At 41.4% G+C, this 23,738-nt stretch overlaps 2 protein-coding genes across 6 annotated transcripts in view; one reads left to right on the forward strand and one right to left on the reverse strand.

The window, feature by feature from the left end:
- Window positions 1–17,883, forward strand: part of LONP2 (lon peptidase 2, peroxisomal) — a 37,717-nt gene extending 19,834 nt beyond the window's left edge. The window contains exons 12-15 of the mRNA XM_053987216.1: window positions 8,238–8,371; window positions 13,205–13,412; window positions 14,497–14,687; window positions 16,394–17,883. Of these exons, the coding sequence (XP_053843191.1) occupies window positions 8,238–8,371; window positions 13,205–13,412; window positions 14,497–14,687; window positions 16,394–16,615 (755 nt within the window). The 3' untranslated portion in view covers window positions 16,616–17,883. The remainder of the gene's footprint in view (window positions 1–8,237; window positions 8,372–13,204; window positions 13,413–14,496; window positions 14,688–16,393) is intronic.
- A 1,217-nt stretch (window positions 17,884–19,100) lies between these two features.
- SIAH1 (siah E3 ubiquitin protein ligase 1) overlaps window positions 19,101–23,738 on the reverse strand; it is a 32,195-nt gene continuing 27,557 nt past the window's right edge. For all 5 annotated transcript variants that reach the window (XM_053987390.1, XM_053987389.1, XM_053987387.1 and 2 more), the window contains exon 2: window positions 19,101–22,503. In XM_053987390.1, the coding sequence (XP_053843365.1) occupies window positions 21,653–22,501 (849 nt within the window). In that variant the 5' untranslated portion in view covers window positions 22,502–22,503 and the 3' untranslated portion in view covers window positions 19,101–21,652. The remainder of the gene's footprint in view (window positions 22,504–23,738) is intronic.

A 23,738-nucleotide genomic window follows, 5' to 3' on the forward strand; every position in this document is an offset into this window, starting at 1 on the left:
CTGAATTATGACTTAGGACATAACTTGAATTGTTTCAGCCTTCTGAGTTGGTAATTGACAAGTTCAGTGCATCTGTTTTATGTCTTAAGGATGCAGTTATGATTCGTGTGTGTCTTCCTAGGTTTTTTTATGCAAATCTTTCACTTCTTCTCTAAGCATGGCTGTAGTTCCTACTAGCCCAGAACTCAATCTGGTTACTTTGTTGTACACTAAAAAAATTGTCTGCTTGGAGGGCTCTGAAATTAGAATTGTTTTATGTGCCTTTTAAGACCATGCTTATTCAAAGTCTCTTGGAGCTTTGGTAACACCACAGCCTCGGTTAGTCTGCTCTTGTTTCCCATGTGTACAGACAGTGTTTTATCATTTCCAGTCATCAAACAGACTGAAAGAAAGCTAAACACAAAACTCTCAAACAGCAAAAATACCCAGGTAACTGCTTCACCAGTAAAGGCAGGTCTATTTCTAGTCTGGAAATAGGAGAGGGAAGGATGAAGTCAGGCTCGTGATCCAGTTCATGTGCAGTGCACAACAGGCAATTGCTCCCTTTTTCATCCCCCCATGAGTGTTCTCTAACAAAAATGAACATCCACACTGTGTTTGGTGAAAGATACAATGGAGGGTGTAGATGCTTTTGTTCCAGCCAGGTACTGATGGAGAGTGTTGCTGTACTCAGCTATTTCCTGTTGGAGCTCCACAGTGCTCATTGCAGCACTGGATGTCTGCAGGAGCCCTCGGTGTCTGATTAGAAATGTGAAAGGACAAACTCCAAACCTCAGGTTGAACTTCTAAAATGTGGATAGCCCTTAATCTAATAAAATCTATCCAGCAGGGTGTTGTGTGTTCCATTAGTTTGTTTGTTGAAGACTGCAATGAGTTCAGGTGACAAGCAATTCTGCCAGTCTGTCAGAGAACACCTGGGTGTCAGAGGATCCTGGAAACTGAAAACTGCAGTGTGGCTGCTTGCTTTTGCTCCAGGATACTTACAGACTTAAAATACAAAACAGGGCCCTGTAGGTTTGATGTTCTGAAAGATTCCACAATGTAGTTGATGTGGAAAAAACCTAACATTTGTACGGCTGGAATAGGTCTGGTCTGGACTGGAGGAGGACAAATGAGGAGACTCATTACCTGTTCCTTTAAAACCAGGCAGCAAACAAGTCTTAACAGTGCCCACCCCTTTCAGAGAGTAAATCCTAGGGAAGGAAATATAAGGGATATTTTTACAAGCAGTGGTAATAATTGGAAGGGTGTTTGAAGAAGGGTTTTACCCACAGTAAAAAGTTACATAATTTATTTCTGAGAATCTGTTTCTTGACAGTCTTTTAGCTTTACCTTGCCTTTTTTCCCTAGCTCAGTATTTCCCTTCTGAAAATTAAATACTATTTCACCTTGTTGAGGATCACTGTAATATAAGAATATTGAATTTGGCAGCGTTTGCTTAAGCAGGTTCAGCTTGGTTTTCTCTGAACGTTTGGCTTAAAGGCAGTGAGCTCTCACAGTAGCAGTGACTGAATCCATGAACGATCCTGCAATTTAAATCATCCCATCTACATTAAAAGGCAGAGGTTTTAACACATTTACCAGTGCTTTCCTTTTCTTATTATGTGTGTGTTCTCCACCTTCTGAGTTCTGATGGACTTTGTGAAGTCAAACACTGACTTGTTGATACTTCTGTGCTCTCTTCGTGGTTGGACTGCTGAGCCTTTGGGCTATGCTGGCCCAGCTCACCAGCAGCAGGCAGTATCAGGTGTCCTGGCTACTGCACCTTCTGGATGGTAATTTTGACAAGTCATATTTTTGAAGTAGGTAGCTGTGTCTAAAACGTGTTTCAGAGGTCTGATGCAGCTGCTGAATAAAAAGAGATGTTCTGCTCTTCAAGCATTCTGGTAGAATAGACAAGAGGTAGGTTCAGAGCACAACTCATGGTACTGTAAGAAGAAACACTTTATTATTAAGGCAAGTAACAAAAAGGAACTGTATTGGACATCTCAATCCAGTGAGAGAGTTATTTACCATGTTAAAATTAGCACTGTGCTTGCAACTGAGGTATTTACACTGTTAAAATTATACACTGTTAAAATTAGTTCTGGACTTGCAACTTACCAAAGCTAAGTGAAAATAGCAGCCCAAATGCCTCAAAAGGGAGCAAAATGCTGGCATTTTTGGTTGACCCAGTTTGGAGTTAAGAAAGAAATGAGCTGTGAAGAGTTGCCTCTGTACTTCTGAAGTGAAAACTGTCCATAAGAAAAAGCTGTATTAATAAAGGAGTCTGAGGGACAGGTGTCTCTACAGTGAAACTTTGCTGTTATAAAGACTTGTGCAGAATGGTGCAGACTGCAAAGTGGGTTTGATTTTGTACTAATACTGTGCTTACAGCCTGCTGTGTTTTTACAGGGTGTCATTTGCTGGGAGTGTATAAGAGTAGGACTCTTTTAAAAAAGACTTATTTTCATTCTGTTTGTTGGAAACAACTAAGTGTTCAAAACAAAGCTTGTAGATATCTCCAAATACTTGCAAGTTGATGCAAATAATGGGACTTGTAGTCTAAAGTGATTTCTTTGGCATTTTTTCTCCTGTTGATTAGTGGACTGTTGTGCATCATGATGATGAATTTTTATTTCATATCATGAATGACTCCGGAAGATTAGTTAATCAAGTTCTCATCCCTTAATAGTTTCATTTAGAATTATTTATTGAATTTTTTTTCCTTATCTCTATAAAAATATCTAGAAGTCATTTTTGCTTCCTGCATTTGTGTGTTGCTGATGTGAGACTGGTACTCTGCATTTAGTGCATTGGTATGCCTTGAGTTGTGACTAGGAGAGGGCAGACTGCAGGCTTGCCTTGCTTGCTAAAACATAATTTATACCTGATCCAGGGCATAGCCAAATCCTGCCATGGTGCCTGTTGTGTTTATTCAGCTGAGTGCCTCTGGCTGGTGGGTTGTAGTAAGAGTTAAGGACACTAGGTGGTAGAATCACAGGCTTTCCACCATCACATTGATTAAATCAGATTATCACCTTCAGGGAGAGCACCTGTTTTCAGGGCTTTGTAAAGATGAGGCTTTTACCACTGTTTTGGCAGTAGGCTCTGGGAAGGGAGGGCACTTCCCTAGCAGAGCTGGAGACTCTCTCAGCCTGGGTTCAGCACTTCCCAGAAATGCTCCACTGAAATGCATGGGCAGCTTGTAGTGCCTTCCTTGCTCTCTGTTTCCTGAGCTTTCTGGAGAAGTTGGTGAGTGCAGGAATGTTGGTTTGTGTCAGTTGTTGAGTTTGCAGAGGGAACTTCAGCATTTTTCAGAGCTCCCTGGAGAGTAGTCCCTGTGTACAGCAATGCTATCTGATATTTCACTGAAACACTATCTATGAGACACTCCTCGAGTCTTCTGACACTACTAGAAATTCTAGGAGTCACAAAAATATGTGAAACTCTCCTTCCTGTTCTAGTACAACTGCCTTGAGAATACAATGCAGCAACTGAGCACTAAGGCATCATATCATGATACAGCAGTTGGAACCCAGAGCAAAAAACAATCTAATTCAGACCTGAAGGGAGATTTAGGACAGGTAATATTTCATAACTGAAAGTGATGAAATGAGGATTGTATTTATGTTGAAACCAAGGCTTTGAACATACTTAAATATTTCCATAACCCAGCAATACAGATCAGCTTGTTACGCTCCTTGTGGATGAAACACTTGGTTTTAAATTAAATGCAAGTTTGACCAAAGTGGTCAATGTGAACTGACACATGAAATCTGCTGAGCATCAGCCCCAGGGTGGTGTGACTGCAGGTACTCAGGTCTGAGCTCTGCTGATGTTAGAGAGGTTCCCAGCTCTGCAGGCTGCAGTGTGGGCCTTTTTCTGAAATTTCTGAAAATTACTTGCAATGACTTCTCTGTAGGAGGTCAAAAAGGCATAAATGTTCTGAGAAGTTTGGCTCGAATACAAATTAATTTTTAAAGCGTTATTTTTTCCATGTTAATTTATCTAAATATTCCTGCATGTACACCTCACATTCAAGTGCTTCAAGTACACATTGTTGTTGTAGGTCACAAATGATGGAATGTAATTATTTTGTGGAAAGAGAACTTTTCTGATGCTGTGGGGAGAAATGCGCATAGCATTAAATTTAAACATGTAAGTGCATCCAAACAGGATTAGGGTCCCAGGAAATTGTTCCCTTCCTAAAGAAACACTTCCTAAAAGTTTGGTGCATAAGATTTGACAGTGGAATGTTGCTTTTAGGGTGCAGTTTCATGTTATGGCTGGCTTTGAATGTGAACTGTTGTCAGCAAAAGCAATCCCATCCTTCTCTACCTAAATGCAGTTTTGGGGGGGTTTTAGTTTGGAGGGGCTAAAAGAATTCTGAGTCTGTCTGTTGTGTGCTGAAGCATCTGCTGCTCAGTCAGATGAGAAGGAAAGAATGTTATTATCCCTTTAATTGCCTATAGACTTGAAACCTTGTCCATCATGCTGATGCTCTTTTTTGTATGTCTTTGTAGGAATTCAGTAAATCAGTATGTGTCATGTTAAAAACTACTTTAAAATGTTAGGCTTCTATTTTTCTATCTTGGTCGGTAAGTATGGCTGGAAATCTTTGGGTTTAAGACTTGTGTTGCTAGTGCTTAATTTAAATCTGTTCTATGAGGAGATGAGAAATTGCTACATGTTGAGGAAGTTTTAGATTTTTGTATTCTCTCATTTTCATTACATTTGTAGAAGGTAGCAGTCTTATTTTTTTAAATCTTTGTGCCATGAAATGTCTATAAGATTAAACCTTTAATTACATTTAATAGTTCGTTGTCAGTATGTTTTCTCAGGCATCCATTTACTTACAAATCCATTATTTACATGTGAGACTTTGCTTTATTTTGGAAACTTGCAAAGACAGATTCCTGAAGAACATTGTGATCTTTGAGTAGCTGCAGATTCTGCTTGGAAAATTTTACAAACAATCTTTTTTTGGTTGGTTGTTTTTCGAACTTATTTTTGGTTACTTGGGGAGGGCTATGTGTTGTTTATTTTTAGTATTTCAGTTTTTAAGCGTTAAAACAACTGAATACCATGCTGCTTTTGTGTAAGCAGACATGTAATAGCACAGCAGCAGGTGGTTCCTCTAGTGCAGTTTGGAGCTCTGCTGAGGGCACTTTTTGACCTTTTAGTTTATTTTGCCAACTTGTCTCAAACTGTAAGATGATTAAGCTGCTGTCCTAATGAGACGTTCTGTATCTGGAAACCTGAATTTAAGTGTCTTGTTTTAGATAAATATGCCATTTAGCTTGTACTGTGGTTTATGGCTGTTAGTCTGGGGTAGGTAGGGAACATGCATTTGTCATTGTTAGTGGAAATCTTAATTACTTGTGTCTGTATAGATTCCTCATAGTCAGCACCCGTTTAAAGATGATAAATGAAGATGTTTTTTTCTTTCAAAGAAAAAGTTAGAGTTTGTAATTACATTTTAGGACATCACTGTATGCTTTTACAGAAAATGAGATAATGCCAGAATTTAGTTTAACATTTTTAGAAAAAGTCTGGAGGTTGTTATTGTTATGGATCCTAAAATGGGATTTACTCATTAGATCAGATAAACTCAAAGAAAAGAGTTTCTGATTCTTTTAATGGGGCAGGTGGCATCAAATTCCCTGATTTGTTTGAGGAGTTTGTCTTTTCTGCTGTATACAGAGCTAGGTGAAATAAATACATTTGTGTTTGTTAGGCAGTGAAATCTTGGTATAGAACAAAAGCAGCTGGTTTTAAATTCAATTTTGTTTTGAAATATGGATTGCATCTCAGATTATCAAATAGTGTTGAAATTGCAGTCTGAATTGCAAGAATAGCATGCAGGGTCATGTTTCCTAGACTTGCCAGTATTTATGTCTTTGAATTTTGTACAAAAATAGTAATTGAACAAAAGCAGAGAGACATGCTGGAACAAAAGGAGGCATCTGACTAAGACAGTGTTTGCAGTAAAGGAATGGGATTTAGCCATGGAGCAGTGAGTTGTACAATGGAAAGATTAGTGGCTGTTGGATAGGAACTATTAGATTGGAGTCCTGAATGAAAGCTGAGTTGCTGCTGTCATGTTAATAGTGATGTGGAATGTTTTCCTTGATGCTCTGTCAAGGCATTAGTAAGAATTGCACAGTCACAAAATTATCTGTAAAAAGGTCTTTATGTATCAGGATTAATAACAGGATAGTTTGTATCTTGTGAAAGGAGACATCCTCAATCACCCATTCTGAGAATTGCTTTTGCACCACTGACCACCTCTTCACATTATGGTAAATAGATCAGTGATTTGTGTTTTTCTGTACTCGTTTGAACTCTTGGATCTTCAGCTACTGTGCATGCATTGATGTGCAGAGGAAGAACCAGAAAGCTCCTGTTCAAACTAAAATTAGAAAGAATTCAAAGTAAACAACCCATATTTGGATCCAAAAGATGGTGCAGTCCTGAAGCTCAGTGTACATTGCTGTGTAATGCAGACCTCAGATGTGTGTTAGGCTGGGGTTTGGGGTGGGAAGAAAAGTCTTCACTCTGTGTGCGCAGGAGGACAGCCCCAGGGCAGGGAGGCACTGCCCTGAGAGAGCCACAGAGCCTGAGGAACAGCTGGATTGTCAAAGCATTCTTCATTTCTCTGATAGATGTTTCACTAAAACACTGCTTTGGGCTCTTGAGAAATGCTGATGAGCCTCTTGCACCTGGATCAGATTCTGTGGGGAAATGATTCCCTGCTTGCATTGTCCCTGGGTACCCGTGCAGTGTCAGTCCCTGCCAGGGACTGCCAGTTCTTGAGCTCAGTCATGCAAACAGCTCCTCTGCCGGCTGGGTGTGAGACTTTGACATTGGCATGGTTCCCATTACAGTTCACTTCTGTATAAAAAGAGAAAACAGAAATTTGAAGGCAATTCTGCTAAGGAAGCCACTGTACAGGTAAGAAATCCACTCATGCTGTGAGTGAAGGAAGGGAAGAGCCCCCTTCTGAACCCATAACTGTTGCTTTAATTGTGTGGTCCCTCCTAGGTGACACTTGAGTATATTGCATTCAAAAGTGTCAGGCTGCTGGGGGTTTATAGCCCCTCCTGAACAGTATATCATGCCTGTAGGTGTTTCTGAAAATGTCTGGTAATTGGACCTTGGTGGAATTTTTTGCTGCTACTAGTTACTGAGCATGGCGCCTTAGCAATATCTCCTTCAACAAAGAAAGGAACAGAGCCCTTTTTGTGTGTAGTATTTCAAGACAAAAGCCACAGGTTGTTACACTGAAATTGAGATTTTTCCACTGAACAAGGCCTGTAGGTGTTGTGTTCTGAGCTGCCTGTTGAACAGACAGGAGATGCCAGTTTTGTGAGTTAAGCAGCCTGAGTAGGTGGAATGTGTTCCTGTGTGTGCTGGGGAGTTGGGCTGGTGATCTTTGAGGGTCCCTTCCAACCCAAGCCCTTCTATGATTGAGCAAAGCCATAAAAGTCATAGAAGACAAAGATCAACATAAGAAGTGTCACATCAGAGCCTGTGCTGCAAGAGCTGCCCTGGAGGTGCTCTGTGCTGGGGCATAGTTGTAAACACTCAGGAAAAGAACAGGAGTTCCTGCACTGTCAGGATTGCCCTGTTCAGCTGCACATTCTCTATTACACCACACTGCCCATGATTCCTCCTGCAGGAATAAATCCTTCCCTGGGAGGGTGGGCAGGCCCTGGCACAGGCTCCCAGAGAAGCTGTGGCTGCCCCATCCCTTGAAAGTGTCCAAGGCCAGGTTGGATGTGACCTGGAGCAACCTGGGATGGTGGAAGGTGTCCCTGTAAGACCTTAAAGCAAGATCAGCTTTAAGGTCCTTTATAGCCCAAACTATTCTGATTCTGTGAAATACTGTTTTTTTGCACAAATCTGGTGAAAAAATGTGAAGTCTTAAATGAGCCTAATGTGTTTTGCTACTTGAATTCATTTGAAATGCACTTAAGCTGATGAGTTACATCTCTGTCAGTGCTCTAGATTTAATTTTATCTTTGATGAACAGTTAGAACATATTGAGGCTTAATAATTACATTTACATTTCATGCCATATTATCTTTAATTTGACAAGATTTTTGTGAGATGGTTTGAGCAGATTTTCCTGAACTTACTGAGCATTTTGTTGCATGTTTTATTTTTCTCTGTCATGATGTTTAAAAAATTCCCCTGTCTAGGAAAGACCATTACAAATCCTAAATTAGATTTTCTTCCCTTTGATTGCAAAGAACACGTCACAGAAGATGCCAAACCAGAATCCATCAATGACGCAGCTGACCTGGCTCTGCCACCTGAAATGCCAATTTTAATTGATTTCCATGCTCTGAAAGATATCCTGGGACCCCCCATGTATGACATGGAGGTAACATCTCATTTGTTTCTGTTTGATGCTGTTTCTAGCTGATATGATTATTGCTATTGCCTGAGTCTATACAATGTTCACAGCTTCAAAATACATTAATAGCAGCACTGGGTTTCTTTATGTTCCACAATGTGTGTTTTCACCTAAAGAAGTTTTTCTTTTCTTTTAATTCAAGGTACATAAATGACATAATGCCCTGACTTTTCTGTTAGCAAAGGTTCCTGCAGCAGTGCTGAAGAATGTGGTGGTGTTTTTTTCAGTTTGAAACAATTTTGCTTTTGTTTGGGGGATGTTTGGTGGTCTTGGGAAAGAAACCAAAAGTAGAACCCAGGAATCCTGTCTCTGCAGCAGCTGTGCTAAGGACTGTTCCTCATACCTCCTTAAAGCCAGGCAGCATTTTTGGGTATTAAAACCACTTCAGTTTGCACCAGAAGTTCTCAGACATTCTTTAGGTTAATGTGACTCTTAGCTATTAAAATGTTTTATGATCAGTCAGGCCCCTCCAGCTCTGCTCCTTAATAGGCATATTTCAGATTTTTTTGCTTTCCCCCATCTGTATTTTGCTCTGTTCTATGGAAATGCCATCACTTAAAGTAGTTTGTTAGTTTGGGATTGTCATTTCACCCGTGATAGTGCAGTTGTTCTGTTGCTGAGAACTTTCCTCTTACAATTATTTTCTCCTAAATCAGAGGACTACACTTCCAGTGGGACTTGAAGAACAAAAAGAGGGCAGGGTGATTGGGATAGCAGGAGAAAATGAATGATTGTTAAGGAATGAATCAGTTTTTAGACCTGAACTGAGGCTTTTGGATATGAAGATTTTATCATGGAAGAGATTCTTAAGGGAGAGACAGAAGAAATGAGGAAACAAACTGAAAGGACACAGTGCCATTGATTATGACAGAGGATGGTGGTGGGAACAGGGGGAGAATGGGAGGCAAGGAAGATAAATGACCAACAAGCCAGTGCCTGGGGACTCTGGGCTGAGGGCATTCACATGGGTTCTTCGGTGATCTATTTTTTTTACTTTCAGAAATTAGGAGAATTTACTCTTTAGCCAAATGACTGAATTGTCAGCAACTTACATTTGTTCTTTCCAACTCTCAGAAGCCTCTGTACCCAACAGGAAGATCACACAAATGTAAGAATTCAGTGCTAATATGGGACTTTTCTTAGGTGTTCTATCTGGTGTCAGTTTTATTTCTGGAGTTGATTATTCATTTAAATTTGGTAGTGTGGCTGTGTTGGAAAGTAATTTCTGCTATTTTGTCTTTTTTTCTGTAGGATTAAGTAATTAAAGTGTGGTTCTTAATTTGAAGTGTACAAATACAGGAGTGCTAGCTGGGGTTTATCTTTTGTGGGTTTTTTGTTTATTTGTTGAGGGGTCTACAACAGATGCCATAAATTTGCAGATAAGCATTTAATGGATCTGCTGGCCTCTAAACTGAAATAAGACTGATTGACGCTCGTGACTTCGGTTTCAAAAGGTTTTTTTAACATTTCCATATTTAGAAGGCAAATTTAGTGCATAAATAGAAGTAGAGATGAATCCACACAGTTCAGTTCTTCAAGCAGCCCAGGATTTCTTTTCATGTACTATTTGCTGTGTTGATTGAGTGAATATTTTTCAGTACACACTTTGGTTTTTTTCCACGTAAAATGCTCAGATAACAACATAACTCCTATTTTAAGGGATTTTCCCAACTAATCTGTTATTCCTTAGAATTTTCTCAAGTCCCCCCAGGGTTCTTTGGAGGAGCAGAGTTTCTGCTCTGAGCTTGGCTGCTGTGGGTTCTGCTCTATAGTCACAGGCTGGGTCTCCTCTCTGGGTCTGGCTTGAGAGCTTCCCCCTGGGCCTGCATTTTGTCATTTATCAGCAGCTGAAACAAAGGCACGATGGAGGCAGCCACTGTGTCAGTACCTGCATGAGGCAGAGCAAATGGAACTGAAACCTGACATAACTTAATTGATCTGTTGTCCTTCAGGGAATTGCTGACCCAGGGATTCATCTTTTACCTTTCCAGGGTACTGCTTGGTTACTGTCTGCACAGCTCTTCCAGCAGGAAGACGTGACAGAATATTCAGCTCCTACTTGCTGGATTAATTCATTTATCACTAATAAATAATCTTACGTGTCTCCCTACAGAACAAATGTTGGAATAAATGACATAGTGATGCTTTGAAAGAATAATCTCAACAGTTTAAAGTGCAGAAGATTTAATGAAATGTTTCAGCACAGAACACTTTTGGGGGAAGGGGTTTCTAACATATCCAGTGGGTTTGTAACAAACTATTTGTATTTTTGGCTTGGATTTCAGTTGGTGTTTCGGGGATTTTTTAGCTTTTTTTTTCTTTCAACCCCTAATTCTACTTGAGTAACAAAAGTTGTTGGCACCACGGGAAGGGCCATCAGGATTGGTTTATATCCTCATAACTTAAGTGAAGCTGAAGGGACAGAAGCTGCAGGTCAGGGAAATGGCCTGTTCTAGGAAATGAAAGTGCAGATCCCATAAAAGAATAGCTCTGTTTCATGGGACATGCGCAATTCTATTCAGTGAAAAAAATCAGGGTGTCTTTCAGAAGCAAAACCTGTCCAAAGTACAGGTTTATATTGGCATTTTTATCTAAGAACTATCAGTCTTGTGGTGATATTTCTGGGAAATCCTCCTCCCTCAGAGGGAAGCCTCTGTTAATGTGCTTTGCTAGCAGTGATTTGCCAAGGAATGAATCAGAAGAGAAGAAAAAAAGTTGGTACAGTCAGGCTGGGAGAACCTGTAGAAGGAAAACAAATGTGCTAAGGGCCAGCAAGTGACTGAACTGATTCTCATCTTCCCATTGTGAATCAGGGACTTACCAGCTTCTTGTCCATTACACCGACTTGGTGTAGCTCCAAAACTGCAGATGATAACCTGAAGTACTCAAAAATAAATGACTGTGATGAATGTTAAGTCTTAAATTTTGCAGTATCCAGGCAGCTAAAATGCATCTGACAGTATGTTCATTTACTCAGGGTACAGCTAAATCACAGCTGGTTTGGTCCCATCTACAAAAGTTTTCAAACCTCAAGACTCCATTGGTCAGTAGCATCTTTATCATCTGACAGACATCACCTGCCATCAGCTGATTTGAATGGTTATTTTTAATTGAGGTTGTTTAGAAAGTGTTAGAAAGGATTTATTCAAATTTAAATTTATCTGACTTTTGGTGAGAAGAAATTATTCAGAGGTGCCAGGAGCGATTCAGTCTTGTGGGGCTCTCTGTAACACTTTGTGGGTGTCTCATGTAGCCCAGTGTGCTTTCCTCTGAGTGTTGGGGGCTCTGTGGCTCTGGCTGTTTAGGGATTTCCAAGGGGCTTTTCTTCAGATCTCAAAGCTGCCAGGGCATTTGCCACGTGTGCCTGTCAGCAGGCTCAGTGAAGGCTCAGCTGAGGAGGTTGCAGCACATTGGTCCAGTCTCTCTCCAGGACAGCAGGAGAGGTTGCTTGGCTTTGGAGGCACCAGGTAATGACAGGAACAATGGTCCAAAGGTGACCAACACCTACTACACAGCCAGTTTCTCTTACCAAATCTGAACTGACTTGTGAAGGTGGGAGTAGGTACCTGCCTAGTCTGAGGATAGAGGGAGCCTGTGCTGAGTCTGTAGAACCATTTGGGTTTTGATTTGTTGTCCCATTTGCTGTGTTCTGTCCCTGAGCTCTCAGTCTCTAAACTGTTTTCAGTTGATCCAGAGTACAGTCTAAAAAACTGAAAGAAAACCCCCAAATCAATCACAAGCCTTGTTGATGGCTGCTTTGGGCTGGGAGAGGGTGCGGACAGTTAATTTTGTTCATCTTACCTGTAATGTTTGAAACCAGGATGGTTTGCCAAAATAGCATTGTCTCCAGTGCAAAGTTCCAGCATTGTTGGACTTCAGTGTGACCAGGATGAACTGACTTTGTTAACCTGAGCTACTAAGCACTTACTAAAATAATCAGAGTAAATCACTGTAACTAATTACAGGGAACAGATATAGAAACTGATGTTAGCAAGGATGAGGTATTTTGATACCATAAAAATGAAACACACAGTTCTGTACAATTCTCTTAAATACTAGAAAATGAAAGAGCCTTCTTAGCTAAATCATGCTAATGAAAGCAAATGGCAGGATGCTGATGCCAGTACACAGGTAAGGGAGAGCCCCAGGAGAGCCAGGAGGGGCTGTGTGGCTTCCTTGGCTTTGGCTGACAGTGCAGCTGCTGATTGCTTGGCTGCTTGTAACTCCTAAAGGGACTCTGTCAGGTGTCCCCTCTGCTTGGCCTGGGAACACATTCGTGGTTCTGCTGTTCCAAAGTGTTTGTAAATGTCTGCAGGGAACAACATCAAGGGCTTGGCTGGCCACAGCTCAGGCAGTGCCACCACCTTTAAAAAGGCTTTGAGGGAACACTGGGGAGCAAAACTGGCTTTGTCACAGGAGTAACAGTCAGGGCAAACACACTCCAGCAGTTGGGTTAAGTCACATAAAAGTTCAGTCAGGATAGACTGAATACTTGAAGTCCTTTGAGGAGAAAGATTCTTATGGTGTTTTTGGGGGCGGGGAAGGTTTCAGGAATGACACGCCTAGATGTTTGCCATGGCCTTAAGGTAAGCTGCCACATACAGCTCCCGTTGTGTAATTAGTGTTTACACATATCCAGAACTACTGCTGCATTAAATAATAAATTAAAATATAAGAGATCAGACACTTGGCTTAACTTTAGTGTTTTGATGGGTACAGTTGTTTCAAAGCCAACTATTGAATTGTTTTTGCAATTTTTTAATGGCCGTTTCCTAATCCACTTCCTGTGTTTCCCTTCAGGTGTCTGAGCGCCTCAACCAGCCCGGGGTGGCCATAGGCCTGGCCTGGACACCGCTGGGAGGGGAGATCATGTTTGTGGAAGCCAGCAGGATGGACGGGGAGGGCCAGCTCACGCTGACCGGGCAGCTGGGGGACGTCATGAAGGAGTCGGCTCACCTGGCCATCAGCTGGCTGCGCAGCAACGCCAAGAGATACCAGCTCACCAACGGTGGGGCAGCAGGGAATTGCAGCCCTGCAGCCTGCTGGGGCACACTGCTGAGGAACCCTGGCAGTTCCTCACTGTGGACATGTAACAGAGAAAGGGTTTCGGCCATCAGTGCTACCCTGAAGATGTGATCAGCTCCAGAGTGCCTTTGTTTAGTTCTTTCCCAGTTGCTGCCAAGCCAAGGTGGTTGTGGCCTGGCAGAACATGAGTTGTGTCTCCCTGCCCTAGCCTGGAAGGTTGTGGGCAGCCTCAGTGCCAAGGTGCTTCTCCTTGGTTGTGGCAGACACTGCCTCTGACTCATTTTTACACTCAAGCTTTCCAGCAGTATTTTCATGATGGAGACAGATATGGAAGTCTGTAGCTTTTCTCAGACAGGTTCTGTTAAAAGGTTTTTGTAGTTTTAATATTGTGAGAATGTTGGGTTTGTATGGCAGCTGTGGAACTGCAGTGCAATAGGGCTCTGGACAAGAATGTTTTAACTGTTTTCTTGTCTGAACCTCCCAGGACTTGTAGAAATGTGCTTTCTAGATTGATCATCTGCTGTTTAGGCAAATAATTGACCAGTACCTGTCACTATTTGTGGAAGTTTAGATAGGGTAAAAACCAAAATGTAATTAATGTGTGAAATGCTGCAGGCATTACCTGTGTACATGTTTACGTCTGTGGTTTACACTGCATGTACTCCATTACAGGTGAAAGGACATAAATAAGAGTTCCACTTTATTTTAATTGTGAGTTTCTGTGGAGTGTTCTCTAACATTGACGTTAATGGTTTGGGACATAAAAATTCTATGTGGAAATTCCTTGATTTCCACATTAATCCCTACTCTCCATTTCCCAATGCATGCAAACGCCAAGCTTATTGGTTATCATGTTACAGTTTTTTCTAGGAATCTGGATGTAGGAAAGCTCATTGGGATTTCTCTTTGTTGTTTTGTCCTAGGGCCTCTGCAATATTGTGTTGTTTTTTTCAGCCTGTTAGTAAATAGTGCCAAGGCTTTTAGTTCTTGGTGGGCTTTTAGAATAAAGACCAGGAACAAAATGGGTTTAGATTTTTAACATTCAAACCATTCTTTTTTTCCTTAAGCTTCTGGAAGTTTTGATCTCCTTGACAACACTGACATCCATCTGCACTTCCCAGCTGGAGCTGTCACAAAAGATGGACCATCTGCTGGTGTTACCATAGTAACGTGCCTTGCTTCACTCTTCAGTGGGCGGCTGGTGTGCTCAGATGTAGCCATGACAGGAGAAATTACACTAAGAGGCCTTGTTCTTCCAGTAAGCATCACTGGAGAAAAGAGCTAAGTTGTATTAAGTCTGCCTATTTTGGATATAAAATCTGTTTATAGCCACTTAGAAAAGAGTGGATCCAGAGCATTGCTGGATCATTCCTTAGCAGCAATGCAGTCTCTGCTGGTGCAGCTGGAAGAGCCCAGTCTGCTGCAGGACTGCTCCACTCCTCTGCTTTGCCTTTCAAACTAAAGGCAGCTTTGATGTGGCTTTTTGGGAAAATACATTAAAATGTCTACTTAGAAAGGAAACCTCAAAGTCTTAAAATGCAAGATGGCTTTGAGTCTGTACTGCAGTTTCTAAATGTGCTTCCTCAGACTGTTGGTACAGAACTACTTCTGGTGTCTTTGAAAAGTTGTGTCCTAAAGCTCTCACAGTAACTGCATACAGGTTACTCCTGAATCCATGGATCTACTTTTAGGTTTCTCTTAAATGTTGGTCCTTGTATGTAGCTCAGCCAAATGGGGTTTCCATAAAGCTTTGTCAAAGCATGAAGGCAAAGAAGGCCTTCAAATGAACAGAGTTTAGTTTAAAGTGTTGGTGCTGAAGCCAATATGGGAGTTATCATCTCATACCAAATGATGGACAGGAGGAGGATGAAGCTGGAAATCAGGGACAGGATTTTGTTTCCTGCAGGGGAGACAGAACCAGAGGTGCCATGGCAGGCAGTGGCCTGGGAGGCTCTGGGGGGCAGACTGACAGGACAGGCCATTGTCCAGGGTTCTGGAGCACCCTGCAGTGACTGGTGGGAGCCAGCTTAGCCCTGCAGCCAGCCTGTCCTGACTCTGCCTGCTGCTAAATCTGTGTGCACAGATAAGGTACCTGTAAATACTAAACCACATTTTCCTCCTTCCCCCAGGTAGTCTGGAATCTTGCTGTTATCAGTGACTGAATTGCCAGGGCTGTGCCAGGGGCTGCCCTTGCTGCTGAGTGTGCAGCACTGCCCAGACACGTGGGTCATGTGAGGATCACGGTTCGCTCCTGCCCCGTGTCACAGCAGCCCTGGGGTTTGCCCTTTGTACTGTAATACAGGCCCTTCCTCTCCTCTAAAGCATTGTAAAATTACAAGTTTGTGCTCTAAGATGGTCTTTAGGAATAGAAAGGAGTTTGGGGGAAAAAGCTACAGCTGTAAGAAAAGCTAATTTAACCTCCATTTACATCTCATTAGCAACTCAATGAGGAGGCTCAGTGGAGCAGTGCCTCTCCACTCCTGGACCACAGGTTTGCTTTGCTGTGCATATTTTATTGTACAGCTCAAGTTATTTTTCATGGGACACTGCTTCCTTAGGACTCTTTTCCCACAAAATCTAACACTGCCTTTATCTAAAAAATCTTCTGTTCTAATGCAGGTGCAGGATTTCAGCACATGATATAAAAAAACCAGAGCAAAGGCCACTTTGGTTAAATTCCTGAAAAGCAATGACTTTTCCACTATTGATTCTCTTGTACCTGCACTCCTAAATTTATTTTTCTCTTGTTATTTGCTGTTACAGAAAGAATACTCTAGCATATTAACTATTTCCCTCATTAAGCACATTATGAGCTACAACTCTGACTGCACTTTTAATTGCTTTCCTAAATGACTGAGGGAGGCAGAACCTTTCATCAAAATTTAACTCCTGATGTGATGTTACAATGATTATTTTATTAGATTAGTTCAATTTTTTTACACTTGTATTTCTTCTCCTTCTTAGGTTGGGGGAATTAAAGACAAAGTGCTGGCAGCACACCGAGCTGGACTGAAGAGAATTATCATTCCTCAGAGGAATGAGAAGGATCTGGAGGAGATTGCGGCGCACGTGCGGCAGGACCTGACCTTCGTGCTGGCCGCCTGCCTGGACGAGGTGCTGAACGCAGCCTTCGACGGCGGCTTTGCAGTCAAGGCCAGGCTGGAGCACTTGAATAGCAAACTTTAGGCAGACAGGCTGAGGTTACTTCTCTCTCCAGTTCCATAGTTCTTGATCTCTTTCAGCTACATTTAGGTATCAGGTACAACTATGAGCTAAATGGGTTTGAATGGGGTGTCAGTGCCATCAAAAGGAAGATGCTGCTGCAGTTACCAACCTGAAACTGCACTTTAGGGACATTTGCTGCTTTTTATCAGCAAAGAATCTTGAATCTCATTTCCTGATGGATTTGAGTATGAGAATTCCTTAGCCTGTCTGGCACCTAGGTATGTACATGACAGCAGCTGGTCACATCCTTAAAGAGGGAATAAAGTGCACAGGAAAGGCTCATAGGTGGGGTTGTTACAAAAAGCAAACTGATTTAGTGCAAATCTACTTATTTACAAAATATCTGTAATAACAATGAATGATCATATGCTGTGGAGTAGCAGTATCTGGGGAAAATAAGGCTTTTGAAATCTAAAAAAAATACGCTTAAGGCATCTAAGAGAAGCACTATGGCCTAAAAAATGAAGTTAGGAAGTTCTTTCAGCACTTGGTTCTAGTTTGCTCTATTTTTCAAATGCAGGAAGCAATGCCAGAACTGAAATGTAGGAATTGTTGTGTAGGAAGGGAGAGAACACATCAGTTCTCATCTGCACAGCTGTCCCTACAGCAGCGGGGGGGGGGGGAGTGGAGTGTGCATGAAAAAACCCAGTAATATTTTGGAGGGGCAGAGTACATGTCCTTCATTCCTACCCACTACAAACCCACTGGGTTCTGGGATGCTGATGCTTGGAGGTTCATCTATGGAAATTTGAACAATGCCAAGAAACTTCTGAATCTTTATTCAGTGTGAATAATGTAAGGTTCAAGAAGTCTGGCAGCCTCCCTATCCTTTGACAGCTTTGTCTCTTCTCTCCCCTTGAACCTCAGTGAGAACTGCACTTCCGTGTGTCATCTGGGCCCTCGGCATTGTTTACACTCCAGGGTCAGCCCCACAGGCAAATCCTGGGTGTTGTTACATCCTTCTCTTGTTCACTGGTTCTGAAACAAACCCCGAAGTGCTTATGAAAAACAAACTGTACCAGTCACAACAGCCTGTTCTAGAAGCTGCCTAAAAATCAAAAGTAAAGAGTTTGCTTTGCTTTCATTTTTGTAGATAACAGAGCTGATTTACCTGGAATATAACAGCACTTGATTGTAATCAATTCAGTGGGAATTTCAACACCTATTTTACAAAAGATTTTACAACTTGGACAAGACATAATCTAATAAAATGATAAAAATAAAACCTGCTTCTGTGTCATTAAGAGCTGTACTTAGTCATTCACAGCTATGTTCCAAGACTACAGACAACAGCCCCAGTCTCAGAACGTGTTCTGCCTCGTGAGAAATGCGCAGGGAAGAAGTGCAAAGAAACTTCCCCCTGTGTAAAACCCCGGCCTGGTAACTCTGTGCTGCTGCTTTGCTTTTGATCAAACCAGGAGGGAAAAATCCTTTACCCAACAGATGGAGAAACAATCCTGCACTGCTCTGCACTATGAGAGCACTGACATGCTTAGAATTCCAGCACAGTCTGTTTACACATGGACAAAACAAATCTGCATTTTTTTTTAGAAGAGAATTAAGGACTACTAAGAAAAAAATTCCAGCATGGCAAACCAGGGAGCTGCTCCCCAGAAAAGTTAAAGGATGACTTTCTGTCTGACACATCACTCCAATTCCTAAGTCTTGTCCCCATGGACTGCACCTGAAGGTGAGGGGTTTAATGGCACTCTGAAGATAATGCCAGGCATTTAGTGCCAGCTTTTCCTGTCCCTGCTGCCAGAGCTGAGGAGGTTCTGTTACTGAGTTGAGATTTTTTCTGAACAAACATAAGCATTACCCATTAGAGCAGACACTACAGCCACACTTTGGTGCCTTTTGTTTTGCTTCCACTGAGCACAATTATCCCCTGCAGCAGTGAGCCAGGGCAGTGCAGAACTTCTGAAGGGATGGCAACACCCCTGGAGTATCTGCTTAGGAACTGTTCGATGGAGCAGAGATTCAACTTGTGTCCCTTAGAAAAATACCCCAAAATAGCTGAAGCTTATGAAAAGTAAAAGCAGTGGTAATTCATTTCCTCTTATCCACACTATAAACTGCTACAGAGAGTAACTACCCCACTAGAACAATTCCTGCTTTAGTCACAGCAGCTTGGAAAAGATTCTGGATAAAACAACAGGACAGGCAGAAATACAAAACCATTCACCTGCTTTAATTTTAAACCACTACTGCAAACAAGAACTAGCAGGAACTGTCACAACAGAATCAAAATATTTACATCCATGTTTGTCAAACATTTTAAGGCTTTTTTTTTTTAAAGGGCAATGAAAAACCATGGAGGTAGTGCTAGCAGACAAATGCATGATCTACTGCATTTCATCTTTTAGAGACAAATTTCAATACTCCTCCCAATACAGCAAAGTAAAACAGCACTTTCTAAAATAAACAGGTAATGTTAAGACAATGCCAGGCTTTAATACACCATTTATTTTAGATAAGGTAGTAAACTGTACAGACTTCTAGTATGGTTTCTTTTTTCATATTTAACAGTGTAGTTGACTTACCAGATCCTCCCACTCTTTAGGCTTTTAATACTGTTGAGGATCTGGGCCTAAGGGTAATTTCGTAATTCCATCTGATGATGGATATTAAAGGTTTTATACAATTATTTAACACCAAATGGAGCAATACTAATTTACATTACAGTAAGTCAGCATACAGTAGTTATGCTATAGCTCTTGTCCTCTGTGAAACATGAACAAACCTGTCTGAGCACAGCAGGCAGCTTCTAAAGCTCACTGCAAAGGCCATTCCTGAAGGCCCCTTCCAGAGCACAGCCCTGACCTTCAGCCCACTGTACCTCAATGAAATCACTGCAGCTCAGCACACGGGCTCAGGGGTGACAGTGCTCCCGGGGACACAGCCCCAGGTGAACCCTCCCAAACACAGCAGCAGTGACCAGCCCTGCACAGCCCCGGCCTCTCAGGGCAGGGCCAGAGGGGCCACACACGTTCTCCACCACATTCCCTTAGCACAGCCAGAGCTGGAATGGCTCAGCTCAGCCAGGCAGGCACCAGGGAGGCAAGGGAGATGTGGGCTCCTCTAAAAAGAGTATTTAGCCAACTCTCTGTTAAAGACAAACTGGAGGTAAATGCAGACAAGCTTAATTAGGTGAGAATAATTACTGAATTTAGAAAACTGCAAACAGTTAGCTGTATATTCAAAAAGAAAAAATGCTAGATTGCAGGAGTTTTGGAAGCATTTATCTACTGTCACAAGGTACCAGTACATCTTTTAAATTACATCTGTGCACAGTTCAAACAGTCTTAAGTATCAAATTTTCAGAGTGAAACTTTACTACATGAAGCCAACTATTTCTGCAGTATTTTATTAATCCAACCCAGTGGATTTTATGTTCCTTACCTGTAGAACTACTTACCTCATCATGCATCAAAAATAGTAAGAACAAGACTTGTCTTAACAGATCAACTTCTGATAAGAAAGTTAAGACAGTGCACAGTAAATAAACTGTATTTTAATGTGTTACAAAAGTAGTCAACAGCCAGACCAGCTCCCCGACACATCTGCTACCACTCGGTTTGACAAAGATTTCCTTCCTGCTCGAGGTGGAACAGCTTTTCCCTGCTTTTGTCTGTGTCTGTTTTGTAACACAAATCCCATTTACATTCGTGGTTCAGGTTTGCACATACAGGCAGTCTGCATAAAGCCCAGTATCCTTCCAAAGCCTTTAGGGCTGGTCAGTCACACCTGGAAGAGATTGATCTGCATTGTCATGTGGATCATGTCACCAAAATGAGATACAAAAGTCAGCTCCAGACAGTTGCTTTAGTAACAACCAAAAGACATGAAGACAAGAAACTGAGCAAGAGCATCAATGTGTCAAACTTTGAGCTAAAGCAAAAAGCAGAAGTTGGTTGTGTTTTTTTTTTTTCATTTGCCAGGTAATCTTTTAATGACAAATATAAAAAGACTGAAAACATCTCACTCTGACTGCCTTTTTTTTTTTGAGACAAATGGTCTGCTTTTATAATTACAAATATTGTGTAATACAACACTTTCTTTGTACTGCAAACCAACAAATACAAGGATGCAATCAATTTTTCTAAGCATCTCTAAATTTGAAATGTGAATTACTATTTTTTTTAAATTTGGAAAGTTCTTAATAATTGTTTCATTATTGTTAGAAGATAACTCAAAGTACAACAACATCTAGACCTGTTTTTAAAGGAGCTGTCTTTCCTGACACATCTTTGAACATAAGCACTCCTTTCGAGTTCAGTACATTCACAAATAGCTCAATTAAGAACAGTATCACCAATGAATTGACTACTGGAAAGAGACAAAATTTACCAAACATACAGAAATATAAGTTTTACCATAGCAATTATGCATATCAAAAGATGACACCTGTAATTAATCTTAAAAAGATACAAAAAAGAGAAAAACCTGAATTACAGAAAAGAAAGTCATATTTATTTAATGAAAAACTAGAAGTTAATAAAAATTAGCAAATACACAAAAAATATACACAAACAGCAGCAATACTATGTAGTGACTTACAAAGGGGGGGTGGGGAGGAGGAGGGGAAGCAGCGGCCAGAGACCAGACCGCTCAACATGGCTTGTCAGTCAAAGGGGGAGGAAAAAAACACAAACAAAAACACGAAACAGTATCCTTTTCAACAGTACAATCAATCTACAAACAAGTTTTTAGAATTATTTTACAACGTTTCCTGTAGAATCAATTCTTAATACAAAAGATGCCCATTTTGGGTGTATATATATTTTCAGTGGTTTACTGTTGACTTATTTTAAATATATTAGTTACTACATGCAACTGCTTCCTGTAATTTAACAGCCTTTCCTTTTATTTACCTTCATTTATGTCTACCCTCCATCTACCAAATAATTTGTCTGACAGTCAAAGATGGTTACCCTATTTCTGCTAAATTAAATGCAACGGTTTTAAACACTGGCCTGAAGAGGTTTGATTGCCATTTCAACACATGGATATAGTTACGTTGATGCCTAAATTGCCATTTTCTGCAAAGAGCTGTGCAATGCTGGTGTCAAAGACTAGGCAGTCACTATTCATAATGGCTGTTGCAATTCCCTCATGAATGGATCGAGGAGTTGCTTCCCAAGTCAATCGCCGCCTATGCCCGTTTAGCTCGAGTCGATAAGCAAAGTTTTCTGCTTGCTTGCGTGTTCCTATCAGCTGTACAATTGCAAAGAACTGCTGGTGACCATCATACTTTTCCTGTTTCTCCAACACTAGCATGAAATGAAAGCCAAAACAAGACTGCATCATAACCCAGTCAACAGCACCAGGAAGATTAATGTCCGTGGCCAGGAACACTATATCTTCTCCCTGCAGCGTTGTAATTGACTTATGCTGATGCATCAGGTGCGGCATGACAGCATCCAGAGAGCCTTGCCATTTACATGAAGCACCGGGACAGGGACAAGAGTAAGGCCTAAACTCACACAGCTCCTCATGGTCTGCTTTTTCTGTGTGTGGCAAAGTTATCTCGCAGCCGGAAGAGGCGTATTTACACGGGAATAGTACGGAATTGGCAACTTTCTCCATAGCCAGGTTACGGATGGAGCCCAGCGGGCCTCGGCAAGTGGGGCAGCACGTGAGTTTGGGGCGACAGTTGCTACAGACCAGATGGCCACTCTGACACTGCAGGATGGGTGGCAGCACATAGTCAAAGCACACAGGACACTCAAAGAGACTGGCCAAGTCATTGTTGGAAGCTGTGGTGCCCGTCAGCGCGGGCACCCTCTGCGATGGCGTGCACTTGGAGGTACCTGTGGGTAGTGCTGTAGCGGTCTGACGGCTCATTTCTGCAACAGAACAGAGAACAGACAATTCAGATCTAACCACACTTCACTGCCGCTGCATACAGCACTTCTTGACTCACAAAGCTTCAAGAGACAGTAAGATACACACGAAAGCAACAACCCCCCAGTGTAACACAAACAGCATATGTGGTATGCGTAGATTGGTACAGATGCGCCCATGACATGGAAACTGAACAAGTGAAAAAGTTCAGCTCATTGTTCTAAAGAGGCATTTACCTACTGGAAGCTGCAAGGGAGGGGAGTAAAAACAGGCTAAAAATAAAGATGTTTATTATTGTTGGTTTGTTTTTTTAATATTACATTTATGAAATGCTTCACCCAGATCACTTGTGTGTACCAACTCTGTGTATGGAACAATTCTAAGCTGCTGTGTATGATAAACAAGGCATTTTTAATGAAAAGTACTATCTTCTGGATGTGACCTTCTCAGTAATCATGCTTACAGTGTAATTTTTTAAAAAGAAGCTGAAAAACACAGCTCAGACAATTACTACCCTGCTTTTTTCACAGGATAGGACAGTGACTCTTAATTTTCACTACTCTGCTACTGAGGTCCACGGCTTGTAAAGCACGGCTACTGCTTCACATTCTTTAACAAAACTATTTGTGAGCAATTACTTTATTTAATTTCCTAAGACTAAAAATTCAAACTTCACTTGTTAAATCTGAGTATTCATTGTACCATGTAAATACTCAGACATTTTCAGTCCCTCTTGATGAAGTTCTATGTTCAGTGGAGCTGCCACTGAACTTCTGTCCTCTCTAATGTCCCCAGACAAAGGTGACAGATGTCTGACCAAACAGCTTGCTCGAGCATTCCACAGATGTGGAACAAGTACCAACTATATTTCTTAACATATTGTGTTTTCCTGCACTCCTAACTCTCCTCTTTCTTGTAGAAAAGACATTACTAGCACTATCTGAAAAAAATAAACACTACCTTTGTAGGTAAAGGGCAGTTAAATAAAATGCTATCCAAAATTGGCTTCTGTTACACAGTACAATTCTCAGCCACCCTAAGTGCCTCTCTGCGAGTACAACCAGCTCTGGATCTGTCACGTACGTATAAAGCTCTCAAAATAAACCTCATCTTTAATCTCCTTGCTATTTGACATGGGAATATTAGGCAATAGGCAAGCTTCCCATATTTAGCATCATTTCACCCACAAACTTACTCATACTTGGACCAGACAGCTCAGAGCAACATACTGTGCATG

This window comes from Vidua macroura, chromosome 11 (assembly GCF_024509145.1).
Source record: "Vidua macroura isolate BioBank_ID:100142 chromosome 11, ASM2450914v1, whole genome shotgun sequence".
NCBI classification, from domain to species: Eukaryota; Metazoa; Chordata; class Aves; order Passeriformes; family Viduidae; genus Vidua; species Vidua macroura.